Raw genomic sequence first — 15,811 nt, 5'->3', positions numbered from 1 at the left:
AGGATTATATCAGCAGAGGAGCCAAGAGGATAATATATTCAGCAGAGAACAGACCAGCCGGGATGCTATATCAGCAGAGGAGCCAGCAGGATTGTTATCAGCAGAGGAGCCAGCAGGATGTATATCAGCAGAAGGAGTCAGCAGCGATTGTATATCAGCGCAGAGAGAGCCAGAGGATGTATATCAGCAGCAGAGGACCAGCAGGATGATATCAGCAGAGGAGCCAGCAGATTGAATCAGAAGCGGGGTATATCAGCAGAGGAGTCAGCAGGATGTTATATCAGCAGAGGAGCCAGAGAAAGGATGTATATCAGCAGAGGAGCCAGCAGGATTGTATACAGCAGAGGAGTCAAGCAGGATGATATATCAGCAGAGGAGGCCAGCAGGATATTATATCAGCAGAGGAGCACAGCAGGATGTATATACAGCAGAGGCAGCAGGATGTATATCAACAGCAGAGGAAGCCAGCACGATGTATATCAGCAGAGTAGCCAGCGGGACTGTTATCAGCAGAGGAGCCAGCAGGATGGTATATCAGCAGAGGACGCCAGCAGGTGATCGCGGAGAGGTGATATAGCAGCCAGAGGAGCCAGCAGGATGTATTCAGCAGCAGAGGAGCAGCAGGAGATATTCAGCAGATGGAGCCAGCAGATTTTATATCGAGTCAGCGGATGATAAGCAGAGGACCGCAGGAGTTATATCACGCAGAGGAGTCAGCAGAGATGGTATATCAGCAGCAGAGGAGCCAGCCCAGGATGTATATCAGCAGAGGAGCCAGCAGGATGTTATATCAGCAGAGGAGCAGCAGGATGTATATCAGCAGAGAGCAGCAGGATGTATATCAGCAGAGGAGCCAGCAGGATGTATATCAGCAGAGAGCCAGCAGGTGTTATACTCAGCAGAGGAGTCAGCAGGATGTATAGCAGCCAGAGGAGCCAGCCAGGATGTATATCAGCAGAGGAGCCAGCAGGATGTATATCAGCAGAGGAGTCAGCAGGATGTATTTATCAACAGCAGAGGAGCCAGCAGGATGTATATCAGCGGAGGTAGCCAGCAGGGATGCTATATCAGCAGAGAAGCCAGCAGGATATGTATATCAGCAGAGGAGCCAGCAGGATGTATATCAGCAGAGGAGCCAGCAGGATGTATATCAGCAGCAGAGCAGCCAGCAGGATGTATATCAGCAGAGGAGCCAGCAGGAATGATATATCAGCAGAGGCCAGCAGGCATGTATATCAGCAGAGGAGTCAGCAGGATATATCAGCAGAGAGCCAGAGGAATGTATATCAGCAGAGGAGCCAGAAGATGTATATCGCAGAGGAGCCAGCAGGATGTATATCAGCAGAGAGCCCAGCAGGATGTATATCAGCAGAGGAGCCAGCAGGATGTATATCAGCAGAGGAGCCAGCAGGATGTATATCAGCAGAGGAGTCAGCAGGATGTATATCAGCAGAGGGCAAATCTCAACTAATGCCAGCTCAAATAACATCCTCTACTCGTAATGGCTGCTGTTGTGGCAGCCAGGAGAGGAAGAGAGGGAGGGGGGAGAGAAGAGAGGGAGGGGAAAGAAGAGAGGGAGAGGGAGAGAAGAGAGAGTGGAGGAAGACACTCTCAAACCCTTTGAAGGACAAGGAAGTCAATAATGGGACACATCTGCAGCTCTCCCGCTCGCCACCCTTTAAGACTTAAAACGGTTTCATCAGCTGCATCTTATCTTTTGGCCGGAGGGCTGGGAGAGGGATGGGAGCGGTGTGCCTGCAGAGAGAGATGGATGGTTTACACAGGGCCAACAATGACTCCCAGATAACATTGTGACCAGCATGTCAGGGAGAGGCCCAGCTGAACACACACTAACACACACTACCCGCCTGGGAACCGCTCCACAGCTATGCTCCATTATAAACAGCTGGAGGCAGAGAGAGAGTGACAGAGAGAGAGAAAGGGGAATGTTTTAGAGAGAGAGGAGGAAGAGAGACAGAGAGGGGTACGCCATAAACCTTCCCAACCACGTGTGGTCCTCTGCACCATACTTTTAAAAGCCTTACCAGACAAATTGCGTGTTTTGGGAACAGCAGGGAAGAGGATTTGGTCAATCTGGAGTGGCCATTTTGAGATACTCTATCATCTCCCGCGTGTGCACATGTGCTAACAGTGTGGGAATAGTGGAGAAAGAGCTCTGGTTTAAGAGTTTCCCACCAGCTTCCCTTGATGTTTGCTTGTTATTCTTCAGGTTGTCATACCTACAAACCCACAATAGAGTTTACAGCCCCATGAAACAGCCTGCAGCTGCTCAGGCCTCTATCTCCAATCCTGGTCTATGATGTCAGCATTAGCTAGCCTAGCAACACAAACGCCAAATCCTCCTGGGTTTCCAGTTCTTCAGCGTGTCCACTTCTCCTGCCCCTGGTCCTTTCTGTCTGAGTAGATTAAAGAGAGGCTTGGGTTTCTTCTGAGCACCTGATCCTCCTCACAGCACAGGTCAACCTAACCCCCTGGAACTGCAGGAGGTCAGGGAGCTAGAGGAGCAGGGGAGGCTATGAGAGGAGGATATGAGAGCGCCTCCGAGCCTGCAGGTGAAAGGGAGGGGTGCTTTTTATAGCAGCAGGATAGAGAGACACTTTAAGAAGATACTGTAACATGGAGGTGAGACAAGTCCAGCTAGGCTACGCTTTATGCTATCCTGGGGCTAGGAATAGGTTTCGTTGTACTAGATTTGGCCTGACCAGATGGTGCCTGGTTCTCGGCTGGAGAAGTTCCCTCAGGGGAAGTGTAGGGCTCTCTGGGGACCCAGCCTCAGAGGAGCCATCAAGAAGACACAGTGTCAGAAGGAGTTGGGAGGTTGACAGGGGAGCTGGGAGGCTGTGACACCAGGGAGACAGGGTGGGAGTCACACCGGGATACGTCCACCGGGCCCTGGGTTGAGGCAGGAGGAGAATACACACTGGGGCCTTACCAGGTGATGAGGAAGCAGATGGGAGAAGTAAAGTAAGAGAAAGCAGACAGACATGGACAGAAATGACAAAGAGTTTGATTGTGTGCAGAGAGTGGAGAAAGAGATGGGGAGAGAGGTGGAAAGAGAGATTAAGCCCCAGGTGGAGAGAGAAGAGAGAGCGAAGCCGTAACAAAACATCCTCTCACCTCACCTTGAGCCCTAGACTGAAGAACTCCTTCCTACCCACTAGCCTCCATCAGCCGTCATGCTGTCACTGGAGCTGGAGCTGGGCTATAGAGAGCTGTCAGTCTGCTGGTTAAACTGTGAGGACGTGGTCTGACACAAAGTCTGACCACTCCAACAGCCTCCTACAGCACAGAGCTCAGCCTGTACTGCCTGTCAGTCAACCACCAGCTCCACACAGACAGAAATAGAATAAGCATAGTATGAACAGAGAGATCATTTGCATTACATTTTTATTGGCACAATAAAACCAAACTAATGTCATGTCATGAGCAAAGATTTGAGCAAATGAGCAATGAGAGAATGAGAGAATGAGAGAATGAGAAAGAGATCAGAAGAGAAGAGAAACAGAGGATGAAAGAGCAGAGATGAGGGAGGGAGAGGGGATGAGAGAGAACAATAAAGAAATAAAACGGAGAGAGAAGAACAGGAAGAAGAAGAGGAAGAGGACGAGTACAGAATACAGAGAGATAGAACTGGAGGCAGGGTAGGCTGTCAGACAGGCAGGGAGCCTCACAGAGCCACTGACCTGCAGAGAGAACAGACATGGGCAGAGAGAAGAGAGAGTGGAGGCCACGCTGTGACCAGTGTACCGCTGGCAGCAGTGTCACATGCCAACATCTGGTGCCTCCTGTGAGAGGCCTGTAGTCAGCCTGAAGCTCTGCTACAGCACACTGGCATGGGGCTCATTCATATTCTCCATACAATGTATGAATAGCAAGCGAGTGGGAGAGAGGTTGACCTGGTCAAATGCTGTATGAGGTTAGCATGGCACCTTGCAGGAAAAAGCCAATGCTTACTCAGAAGAGGTAAAACTCTGACAGCTTACTCAGAGAATCCCTGGAATTCTCTCTACTGGCAGGCCAAGGTGCACAGGGCAGCGCAGAGAGAGACCATATAAGCTCCTCTGTCGGTGTGTGTCACTACTTGACCCTAACACTGGAGTGATGGAGTGTTGGTGTGAGTAGCAAGGTCTCACTCCTTTTTCTCTCGTGCTCTCTCCTCTCTTCTCTCTCTCTCTCTCTCTCTCTCTCTCTTCTCTCTCTCTCTCTCTCTCTCGTCTCTCTCTCTCTCTCTCTCTCTCTCTCTCTTCTCTCTCTCTCTCTCTCTCTCTTCTCTCTGCGGTGCTCTCTCCCTATTCTCTTTATCTTCCTTTCGGCACCTCTGTAGCTCTCTCTCTTATTCTCTCTCACCCTCACCATCTCTCTATTTCACCCCCTCTCTCAGGACATTAGGTGTCAGAGCTGGGAAAGGGAGAAGGGAGTGGGTGTGAGGTAGCCGGCAGGCACTGAGTCACTCTTTCAGGTTTTACTTTGTGCTGTACAAGAGAAGTACTAAGTCACTCTACAGACTCACGCGTCGTCTTACCAGAAACAGGAGGTTTCAAAATGAAGAGAAGGACCCTGAGAAGGAGACAAGAGAGAAAGAGAGATGCTCGTATTCAGCCCCTGTTTGTCCTGACACGTCACTCTCTCTCTCTCTCCTATTTCCCCTTCTCCCCCCCCTCTTCTCTCTCTCTCTCTCTCTCTCTCAATTCAATTCAATTCAAGAGGGCTTTATTGGCATGGGAAACATGTGTTAACATTGCCAAAGCAAGTGAGGTAGATATTATACAAAAGTGAAATAAACAATACAAATTAACAGTAAACATTACACATACAGAAGTTTCAAAACAATAAAGACATTACAAATGTTATTATATATATATCACGTGTTGTAACAATGTACAAATGGTTAAAGCACACAAGTTAAAATAAATAAGCATAAATATGGGTTGTATTTACAATGGTGTTTGTCTTCACTGGTTGCCCTTTTCTTGTGGCAACAGGTCACAAATCTTGCTGCTGTGATGGCACACTGTGGAATTTCTCCCAGTAGATATGGGAGTTTATCAAAATTGGATTTGTTTTCAAATTCTTTGTGGATCTGTGTAATCTGAGGGAAATATGTCTCTCTAATATGGTCATACATTGGGCAGGAGGTTAGGAAGTGCAGCTCAGTTTCCACCTCATTTTGTGGGCAGTGTGCACATAGCCTGTCTTCTCTGAGAGCCATGTCTGCCTACGGCGGCCTTTCTCAATAGCAAGGCTATGCTCACTGAGTCTGTACATAGTCAAAGCTTTCCTTAAGTTTGGGTCAGTCACAGTGGTCAGGTATTCTGCCACTGTGTACTCTCTGTTTAGGGCCAAATAGCATTCTAGTTTGCTCTGTTTTTTTGTTTATTCTTTCCAATGTGTCAAGTAACTATCTTTTTGTTTTCTCATGATTTGGTTGGGTCTAATTGTGCTGTTGTCCTGGGCTCTGTGGGTGTGTTTGTGTTTGTGAACAGAGCCCTAGGACCAGCTTGCTTAGGGACTCTTCTCCAGGTTCATCTCTCTGTAGGTGATGGCTTTTTTATGGAAGGTTTGGGAATCGCTTCCTTTTAGGTGGTTGTAGAATTTAACGGCTCTTTTCTGGATTTTGATAATTAGTGGGTATCGGCCTAATTCTGCTCTGCATGCATTATTTGGTGTTCTACGTTGTACACGGAGGATATTTTTGCAGAATTCTGCATGCAGAGTCTCAATTTGGTGTTTGTCCCATTTTGTGAAATCTTGGTTGGTGAGCGGACCCCAGACCTCACACATAAAGGCAATGGCTCTATGACTGATTCAAGTTTTTTAGCCAGATCCTAATTGGTATGTTGAAATTTATGTTCCTTTGATGGCATAGAAGGCCCTTCTTGCCTTGTCTCTCAGATCGTTCACAGCTTTGTGGAAGTTACCTGTGGTGCTGATGTTTAGGCCGAGGTATGTATAGTTTTTTGTGTGCTCTAGGGCAACGGTGTCTAGATGGAATTTGTGGTCCTGGTGACTGGACCTTTTTGGAACACCATTATTTTGGTCTTACTGAGATTTACTGTCAGGGCCCAGGTCTGACAGAATCTGTGCAGAGATCTAGGTGCTGCTGTTAGGCCCTCCTTGGTTGGTGACAGAAGCACCTGATCATCAGCAAACAGTAGACATTTGACTTCGGATTCTAGTAGGGTGAGACCGGGTGCTGCAGACTGTTCTATGCCCGCGCCAATTCGTTGATATATATGGTGAAGAGGGTGGGGCTTAAGCTGCATCCTGTCTCACCCCACGACCCTGTGTGAAGAAATGTGTGTGTTTTTTTGCCAATTTTAACCGCACACTTGTTGTTTGTGTACATGGATTTTATAATGTGTTTACCCCCAACACCACTTTCCATCAATTTGTATAGCAGACCCTCATGCCAAATTGAGTCGAAGGCTTTTTGAAATCAACAAAGCATGAGAAGACTTTGCCTTTGTTTGGTTTGTTTGGTTGTCAATTAGGGTGTGTAGGTGAATACATGGTTTGTTGTACGGTAATTTGGTAAAAAGCCAATTTGACATTTGCTCAGTACATTGTTTTCATTGAGGAAATGTACGAGTCTGCTGTTAATGATAATGCAGAGGATTTTCCCAAGGTTACTGTTGACGCATATTCCACGGTATTATTGGGGTCAAATTTGTCTCCACTTTTGTGGATTGGGGTGATCAGTCCATGGTTCCAAATATTGGGAAGATGCCAGAGCTAAGGACGATGTTAAAGAGTTTTAGTATAGCCAATGGAATTTGTTGTCTGTATATTTGATCATTTCATTAAGGATACCATCAACACCACAGGCCTTTTTGGGTTGGAGGGTTTTTATTTTGTCCTGTAACTCATTCAAGGTAATTGGAGAATCCAGTGGGTTCTGGTAGTCTTTAATAGTTGATTCTAGGATTTGTATTTGATCATGTAATTTTTTTTGCTCTTTATTCTTTTGTTATAGAGCCAAAAAGATTGGAGAAGTGGTTTACCCATACATCTCCATTTTGGATAGATAATTCTTCGTGTTGTTGTTTGTTTAGTGTTTTCCAATTTTCCCAGAATTGGTTAGAGTCTATGGAGTCTTCAATACATTGAGCTGATTTCTGACGTGCTGTTCCTTCTTTTTCCGTAGTGTATTTCTGTATGTTTTAATGATTCACCATAGTGAAGGCGTAGACTCAGGTTTTCCGGGTCTCTATGTTTTTGGTTGGACAGGTTTCTCAATTATTTCTTAGATTTTTGCATTCTTTATCAAACCATTTGTCATTGGTGTTCATTTTCTTCGGTTTTCGATTTGAGATTTTTAGATTTGATAGGGGAGCTGAGAGGTCAAATATACTGTTAAGATTTCTTACTGCCAAGTTTACACCTTCACTATTGCAGTGGAACATTTTACCCAGGAAGTGTCTAAAGGGATTGAATTTGCTGTGCCTAATTGTTTTTTGGTAGGTTCCAAACTGCATTCCTTCCATCTATAGCATTTCTTAATGTTACTCAGTTCCTTTGGCTTTGATGCCTCATGATTGAGTATTGCTCTGTTCAAGTAGACTGTGATTTTGCTGTGGTCTGATAGGGTGTCAGTGGGCTGACTGTGAACGCTCTGAGAGACTCTGGGTTGAGGTCAGTGATAAAGTAGTCTACAGTGCTACTGCCAAGAGATGAGCTATAGGTGAACCTACCATAGGAGTCCCCTCGAAGCCTACCATTGACTATGTACATACCCAGCGTGCGACAGAGCTGCAGGAGTTGTGACATGTTTTTGTTGGTTATGTTGTCATAGTTGTGCCTAGGGGGCATATGGGGGAGGGAATGCTGTCACCTGCAGGCAGGCAGGAGTTGTGACCCGTTTTTTGTTGGTTATGTTGTCATAGTTGTGCCTAGGGGGCATATGGGGGAGGGAATGCTGTCACCTGCAGGCAGGTGTTTGTCCCCTGTGTTGGGGTGTTTTCTCTCTCTCTCTCTCTCTCTCTCTCTCTCTCTCTCTCTCTCTCTCTCTCTCTCTCTCTCTCTCTCTCTCTCTCTCTCTCTCTCTCTCTCTCTCTCTCTCTCTCTGTGTCTCTCCCTTCTCTCTCCTCTCTCTCTCTCTCTATCTCCCTCTCTCTATCTCTCTCTCTATGTCTCTCCCTCTCTCTCTCTCTCTCTTCTCCACTAACTACTACAGTCTAGTCCACAGTAACAGCACTGTAGTGTTTGGTTCAGTCAATTGTGGGGACTTTTTTCAGAGCAGATGTGTCCATTCTGGGCAGTGAGTTCAAGAGGAGTTTAGCAGCAGCCAAGTTGTGTAGGCATTTTATTGTGTACATGTCTTATGGACTCTATAGTATTGTCTTCAGAGTGTTTCCTCTTTCCTTAACTACTCATTTCCTGTAGGCCTATATTCACGGATTCTAATACAAAACGTTGAGGTGTATACAAAACATGAAGAACTCTTTCCATGACATAGACTGACCAGGGGAATCCAGGTGAAAGCTATGATCCCTTATTGATGTAACTTGTTAAATCCACTTCCATCTGTGTAGATGAAGGAGAGAAAGCCAGGTTAAAGAAGTCTTTTAAGCCTTGAGACAATTGAGACATGGATTGTATGTGTCCCGTTCAGAGGGTGAATGGGGAAGACAAAAGTGTTAAGTGTCTTTTAACAGGGTATGGTAGTAGGTGCCAGGCGCATCGGTTTGAGCGAGACCTTGTAGAGTCCATGCCCCGAAGAATTAAGGTGGTTCTGAGGGCCAAAGGGGGGGGGGGGGGGGGGGGTTCAACTCAATATTAGGAAGGTGTTCCTAATGTTTTGGTATACTCAGTGTACATTTCACATACCACTTTAATGTCATACAGGACATAATCTTTATTGTCCATTTCTGTTTCATCCAGTTCTATCTATTTAACTATCTATCTACCCCTACCTTATCCATTGTATCTGGTTCTCTCTCTGTAGTATCCCTGGTTCAGCAGTGTGTGCCTTCGACATGGAGCAGCTGGCTGGGGTGTTTGATGGAAGATTCAAGGAGCAAAAGTCACCTGAGTCTATATGGACCCCTGTTCCTGATGAGCTCATTCCCAAACCAAGGTACTGTATCACATAACATAGAGCATTGATCTACTGTATGAGTCTAGTCGTATAATACTATGTTAGCTGACTTATAGCTTATAGCTCCTTTCTCACAGTTCAACATTGGTAATGTGAGCTTGTGCCTAAGTACTATGGTACTTTCACCAGCAGTATACCACCCTGCATCCCACTGCTGCCTTGCTTCTGAAGCTCAGCAGGGTTGGTCCCTGGATGGGAGTCCAGATGCTGCTGGAAGTGGTGTTGGAGGGCCAGTAGGAGGCACTCTTTCCTATGGTCTAAAAAAATATATCCCAATGCCCCAAGGCAGTGATTGGGGATATTGCCCTGTGTAGGGGGCCGTCTTTCAGATGGGAAGTTAAACGGGTGTCCTGACTCTCTGTGGTCACTAAAGATCCCATGGCACTTATTGTAAGAGTAGGGGTGGTAACCCTGGTGTCCTGGCTAAATTCCCAATCTGGCCCCTCATACCATCATGGCCACTTAATCATCCCCGCCTTCCAATTGGCTCATTCATCCCCCCTCCTCTCCCATGTAACTATTCCCCAGGTTGTTGCTGTAAATGAGAATGTGTTCCCAGTCAACTTACCTGGTCAAATAAATCAATAGAAATATTGGTCAGCCTGTGCTAAGCCCTGTTCCCTCCACAGGCCAGGAGGCTGTGCCATCCAGGGCTCCAGGTTCAACTCATCCAATGGTTTCCCTGATGAGATGTTGAACTTTGTGAAGACCCACCCCTTGATGGATGAGGCTGTGCCCTCACTGGGACAGAGCCCCTGGATTGTCAGGACCATGGTCAGGTGAGGCTCCACTGTTCTCATCACAGACATCAGATAAGACTCACACACACAAACATACTGTTCTGTTGCCCTGAGATATGGCTGTAGACTTCTATGGTGTCTTACCATGTCTCAGGGCAAACTGTGTTGAGGGCTTGCTAACAAACTAAAACATGGACCCATGCACCCAGACATCATTTGCATGAACACACAGGCATTAGTCTGTGGACTGGTGCTCCTTCTGTTTATGGCAGTCACTCGATCTGCTCACTGTGAGGGTTTTCTGCAGGAGGCAAGCAGCTGGGATGCATCAAACCCCACTGGCCACCAGCCGAGCCCGAGCAGGGAAGAGAAAATGAGTGTGACAAGTTGTATGTGGACTATTAAATACCCAGTGGTACATTAACTCATACACACAGGACTCATGTACTTCAACTGCGGTGCTATTGTCTCAAGACAAGTCCATTCATCTGAATGATATTAATGAGTGCTCTTGGTAATTAGTTCTGTATGTAAATGAGATGAATATTTTACTGTGTGAATCTCATTTAGTTGGTCTGGAGTGTCAATGCAGTATGAGTAGACAGTGAGAGGCATGCAGGTAGGCCCTATTCCAAATTGAGCCCTAGACACTACCCTAAGTAACTTCATGTACGATTTGATAGGATCATTTAAGCCTAATTAAAATTGTAATAGCAGCTGCACTATGCCGTTTGACAGACTAGGTGGAATTAACACCATATTGCTTACTCCAATCCTCTCAGGTCCACACTAGGGGTCAACATGGGATTGGATAGACTGTCTTTATCTCATTGGAATGACTGTCTTTATCTCCCCACTATATCTGCCTGTCCAGGTACCAGCTGAATAAGATGGTGATGGACACAGAGGCTGGCCCCTACCGGAACCGAACGGTGCTCTTCCTGGGCTCCAGCCGGGGGACCATCCTCAAGTTCCTGATCGTCCCCAACTGGGACAACACTGTGTCCAGCAGCAATGTCTTCCTGGAGGAGCTGGAGGGCTTCAACCCTGACAAGTAAGGGTTAACAGGTTATTGTGCGCCCTGATCTAGTTGCAGGTAGCCTAGTGGTTAGGTAGCCTAGTGGTTGCAGGTAGCCTAGAGTGTTGGGCCAGTAACCAAAAGGTTGCTGGATCAAATCTCTGAGCTGACAAGGTAAAAATCTGTCATCCTGAACTAGGCAGTTAACCCACTGTTCCCTGGTAGGCTGTCATTGTAAATAATATTTTTTTTCTGACTTGCCTAATTAAATAATGAATGTAAAATCTCTTCTCTGCTTCAACTGAGGGGGAGATGGGGCTCATTTTACTATAGCGGAGCAGCACAAACTTACCCGGCAGGTGAAAGGAGGTTCCAAGCGTAACTTCGCTACCCTTCAAAACAATGCATTCATTTAGGTGTCAGCGCAATGTTCCATTACACAAACAACTTACATGGGGCGCAGAGGAGTCAGATCACAGGAACAATTAGTTACGGCTGCAGCAGTAGCGGCAGTGGTGCCGGTGTATGAGTGTGTTTGGAAGTGATTTGCTGTGCGGTGACGGTTGCGTGACTGTGAGCCTGGTATAGGGGTGTATGACAGGGCTGGCAGTCCCCCTCATAGCAGGGAGCCAGCTAATCAGTAGACAGGTAATGGAGAAATCAGATCAGCATTCTCCCAGCCTGCCCTTCCTTAACCCCAGACCATCTCTCCTAATGGGTCCAGGGTAGATAGACGGGCCACCGCTACCATCACCGGGGCAACGGGAATACAAGACATCACAGAGAGAGATCCACAAAGCCCAAATTGGTTTGTGATTGGCTGCCATAATGAACCAGGATATGACGGGGTGAAAATGGAGAGAATAATGGTCCACACTTTCATTATTCTCGCTACCTGTCTCCATTTGATTCTTTCTTACTTTTACTTGTTGCTTGTTCTCTCTCTCTCTCTCTCTCTCTCTCTCTCTCTCTCTCTCTCTTTTCTCTCCCACTCTATTTTCTCCTCTCTGCTCTCTCTTCTCTCTCTCTTCTCTATTTCTCCGTCTCCTCTTCACGTCCGTCAGTCTGGTTTCCTCACATAGTAGATGTTGTGTGTGAGGTTATGACTCACAGCTTGCGCGCGTACGCATGTAATAATAATAAATAATACATTTATACATTTCTGTAGAATCTCAAAACCTGTAGTGTGTGATAAATTCCCCCCTAATGACTCCTCAGCTCTCAGACATGTAATTACCCATAACCCCATGCATGAGTCCCACATATTGTATATAGATCGATACAGATCCAGCCTACAAAGGAAGGTGGGACTGTGGGGAAAGATGAAACAGGGAGTCTAAGTGCCAATGTAGAGCTAATGCAGGGTGTATGCTGGGCTGGCTTGTTGATGATCCACCAACTCCTAGACCTCACCCAATCACCATCAGCACCTGCATACTAAAGATTGACTACTGTGACAACAAGCAATTCTATGCTCCGAATGGCCACGTTATGCTTTTACTGGCTATGTTGTGCTTTTTAATTTATATACTGGTTGGAGTTAACTGGTTTTGATGTTTACGTTTAGTTAAACTGGTTTAGTAGTAGCTGGTTTATGAGTTGGATGTATGAATACGGGTGTTTGTATGTCCTATAACTGGCTCATGTGTGAAGTATACTGCTATTTGTAGTGTAAAGTACTGGTTTGAGTAATATACTGGTTTGAGTTATACTGGTTTGCGTTAAACCTGGTTTGAGTTTAAAACTGGTTTGAGTTATAACTGGTTTGAGTTATACTGGTTTGAGTTATCTGGTTTGAGTTAAACTGGTTGATTATACTGGTTTGAGTTAAACTGGTTTCGAGTTTACTGGTTTGAGTAAAACTGGTTTGAAGTTATACTGTTTGAGTTATACTGTTTGAGTTAACTGGTTTAGTTCTACTGGTTTTGAGTTATACTGGTTTGAGTTAAAACTGGGTTAGTTATACTGGTTTGAAGTTAAACTGGTTGAGTTAATACTGGTTGAGTAAACTGGCTTGAGTTATACTGGTTTGAGTTATACTGGTTTGAAGTTATAACTGGTTTGAGTTAATACTGGTTTGAGTTATACTGGTTTGAGTTAAACTGGTTTGAGTTATACTGGTTTGAGTTATACTGGTTTGAGTTAAACTGGTTTGAGTTATACTTCATGAAGCATTAGGTGTGAAGAACTAAGCAGTGAGTGTTGTCTTGGTGTCACGTGTATTGAGATCAATATGAAATAGAGTAGGGTTCTGTGCAGTCAGTGTGTGATATGATGTTTGATATTGAGGTGCATTAATACGTTAACTCTGTGTGTGTTCAGGTGTGGGGAGGACACTCCGCAGGCGAGGCATCTGTTGTCCCTGACTCTGGACCGGGTGAGCCGCTCTCTGCTGCTGGCCTTCCCCTCTTGTGTGGTCAGGGTCCCTGTGGCACGATGCCAGCTCTACTCACGCTGTATGAAGTAAGTCACACACACACACCTCACACACACACCCTACAAACACATCACTGTCCTCTGTAGCTCACACACACTTTTCAGCCACATACAGTAGATCTGTCACTCACCCTAAGCCCCGCCCAGTACCGATCATTAAAATCACACCTTTAGTCAGGCCCTAAACCTTCTGCCAACGTTAAAAATTGCTACCCTCAGTGCACCTAAATACTTTACCACATCCCTAAGTGCTCTTCAACAGATCTGTAAATCCAAAATACCACAACACAAGTCTTACTTTCTTGCCTTTGGGCCTTGCTGATCCATCACTGAGTCGTATTGCCTTGATGCCAGCAGTCTCCAGACCTAGTGAGGTGTGACATGCAGTAAACCATATTTCACATTTGTAATGTGTTCACTGAACCTGGGGACTCATGTCTGTAATGTGTTCACTGAACCCGGGGACTCATACATGTCTGTAATGTGTTCACTGAACCCGGGGACTCATACATGTGTGTATTCCAGTGCACATTTGGAATGGATCCATGGTGTCTGTGTGCCCTGGGTGGTGCATCACTAAAGACCGTGTTTACTCTGTTTATCTCCAGGAACTGCATCGCCTCCAGGGACCCCTACTGTGGTTGGACCAGGGGAAGCACCTGCTCTTTCCTCAGGCCCGGGACTAGGTGAGGTGCTGGGGGTGACAAGGGCACTGCTCTGGCCTCTGTCTGTCTCTCTGTCTGTTCCCTGTCTGCTATGGACCTGCCCCGTGTCTCGCTGGTACCTTTGTACTCTGTTTTGTTTCTTTCAGGCCTCTGTCTGGGGTCTGTTTGGTCTCTGTCTGGTCTCTATCTGATCTCCATTTGGTCTCCGTCTGGTCTCCGTCTGGTCTCCGCCTGGTCTCTGTCTGGTCTCTATCTGGTCTCTGTCTGATCTCCATTTGGTCTCCGTCTGGTCTCCGTCTGGTCTCCGTTTGGTCTCTTTCGGGTCTCCGTTGGGTCTCTGTCGGGTCTCTGTCTGGTCTCTGTTTGGTCTCTGTTTGGTCTCTGTCGGGTCTCTGTCGGGTCTCTGTCGGGACTCTGTCTGGTCTCTGTTTGCTATCTGTTTGGTTTCTGTCTGGTGTCTGTCTGGTCTGTACCTGCTCTCTGTCTGGTCTTCTCTGTCTCAGTCGATTGCCTGGACCACCTGGGTTGCCTGTGACACTCTCTATTCTATACTCGGTTTAGGACCTAAGCTCCTGACAACTACAGTTATAGGCCTGCCAACACCACAACAGCTGTCGGTCTAGGCAAACATGTCCTCATGTATTCATCCCTGTCAGACAGCTGTAGTACTTTATCTCATCCCAGAATATCTGCTCCTATTGCCATTGTGTGGTCACACAATCTGCATCTTCAACACAGCGTAGATTTCCAGAGCTTGCGTGTTACATCTTTGTCAGGGTTGCGTTCTCTTGTACGCCTGCCACAGAACCGATTCCTGGCGTCTTGCAGACCTCACCTCTGTTCTGGGCTGTAAACCCTACCCACTCCCTCCCGCTCCACCTCACGTCCACCCAGCCCAGTGAAATAATATCTCTTTTAGAGAGGCTGCTTATTGATTTATGTGTGCAAACAGGTACAGTGCCAGCAAGTACAGACAACAGAGCCTTAAAGAGCACCTTACGCCTCACCGTTATACAATTAAGGCTCCTGTGTTGCATTTGATTTATAAGGCCGGTCATCTACCCATCGATCCTGTATCAGTGATGCGCATTCTCAGTTTGAGGATAATTCCATTTGGAAAAGTCAAAACAATGCTGGGAAAGAAGAAACTCTCCGTTGTTTGCAAATTAGACTGTTACAGATATTGGAACAAAGAATAAATTGCTCCCTTACTGATTAGATCTATCTGTGATATTGTGTTTATTGACTGTAGTGGTTTGCGTCTGCTTTATTAGCCTCAATTTCTATTCAATTATAAAAGTACCTCGTACATCTGTCTCCTTGTAGACTCGACCGATAAATACCCTTACCAACTTATTTAACATTCTCACCATTGAGGCGTATTCTGACAAACCATTCGCTTCTTACCACTAACAATAGATTACAGCCTGCCAAGCCTTCATTTACCCAACACAATACTCCCTATCCAGTGAGGACAATATATCCACAATCTAACCCTACCAACCACTCCAGTGTAAACTTACTTCCAGTGTAAACTAATTTCACGTACCTTCAGGCAGTGAAACACTCTAGTTGCGCCTGCTTGTTGTGTCTGAGGCCTTTTAACTAATTCAATCGTAGAGCAGGGAAGACCACATCCCAGTGATGCTGTCTGGTGACATGCGTGTCAAGCTTCCCCTCTCAGCCTGGCACCTTTCCGATGTTTAAATTACATCATTGGACGGGGCCATTTGTGAAGCAACAAACTTGCTGTTATTTCTCTCATTTAGAAGACCCTTACTATGTATACATTCACAGTTCTTAACTAGCTGATGTTTCTGTGGATCTCTCTCGA

The 15,811-nt window shown here is 46.1% G+C and overlaps 1 protein-coding gene across 1 annotated transcript in view; it reads left to right on the top strand.

The window, feature by feature from the left end:
• Positions 1-15,811, top strand: part of LOC111971836 (semaphorin-6B) — a 129,148-nt gene that overhangs the window by 83,040 nt on the left and 30,297 nt on the right. The window contains exons 11-15 of the mRNA XM_070446357.1: positions 8,966-9,097; positions 9,748-9,897; positions 10,733-10,912; positions 13,199-13,339; positions 13,921-13,998. Of these exons, the coding sequence (XP_070302458.1) occupies positions 8,966-9,097; positions 9,748-9,897; positions 10,733-10,912; positions 13,199-13,339; positions 13,921-13,998 (681 nt within the window). The remainder of the gene's footprint in view (positions 1-8,965; positions 9,098-9,747; positions 9,898-10,732; positions 10,913-13,198; positions 13,340-13,920; positions 13,999-15,811) is intronic.

Source organism: Salvelinus sp. IW2-2015, linkage group LG13 (genome assembly GCF_002910315.2).
Source record: "Salvelinus sp. IW2-2015 linkage group LG13, ASM291031v2, whole genome shotgun sequence".
In the NCBI taxonomy this organism is placed as follows: Eukaryota; Metazoa; Chordata; class Actinopteri; order Salmoniformes; family Salmonidae; genus Salvelinus; species Salvelinus sp. IW2-2015.
Note: the sequence above shows the minus strand (reverse complement) of the source record. Positions and strands in the feature narration are given on the sequence as shown.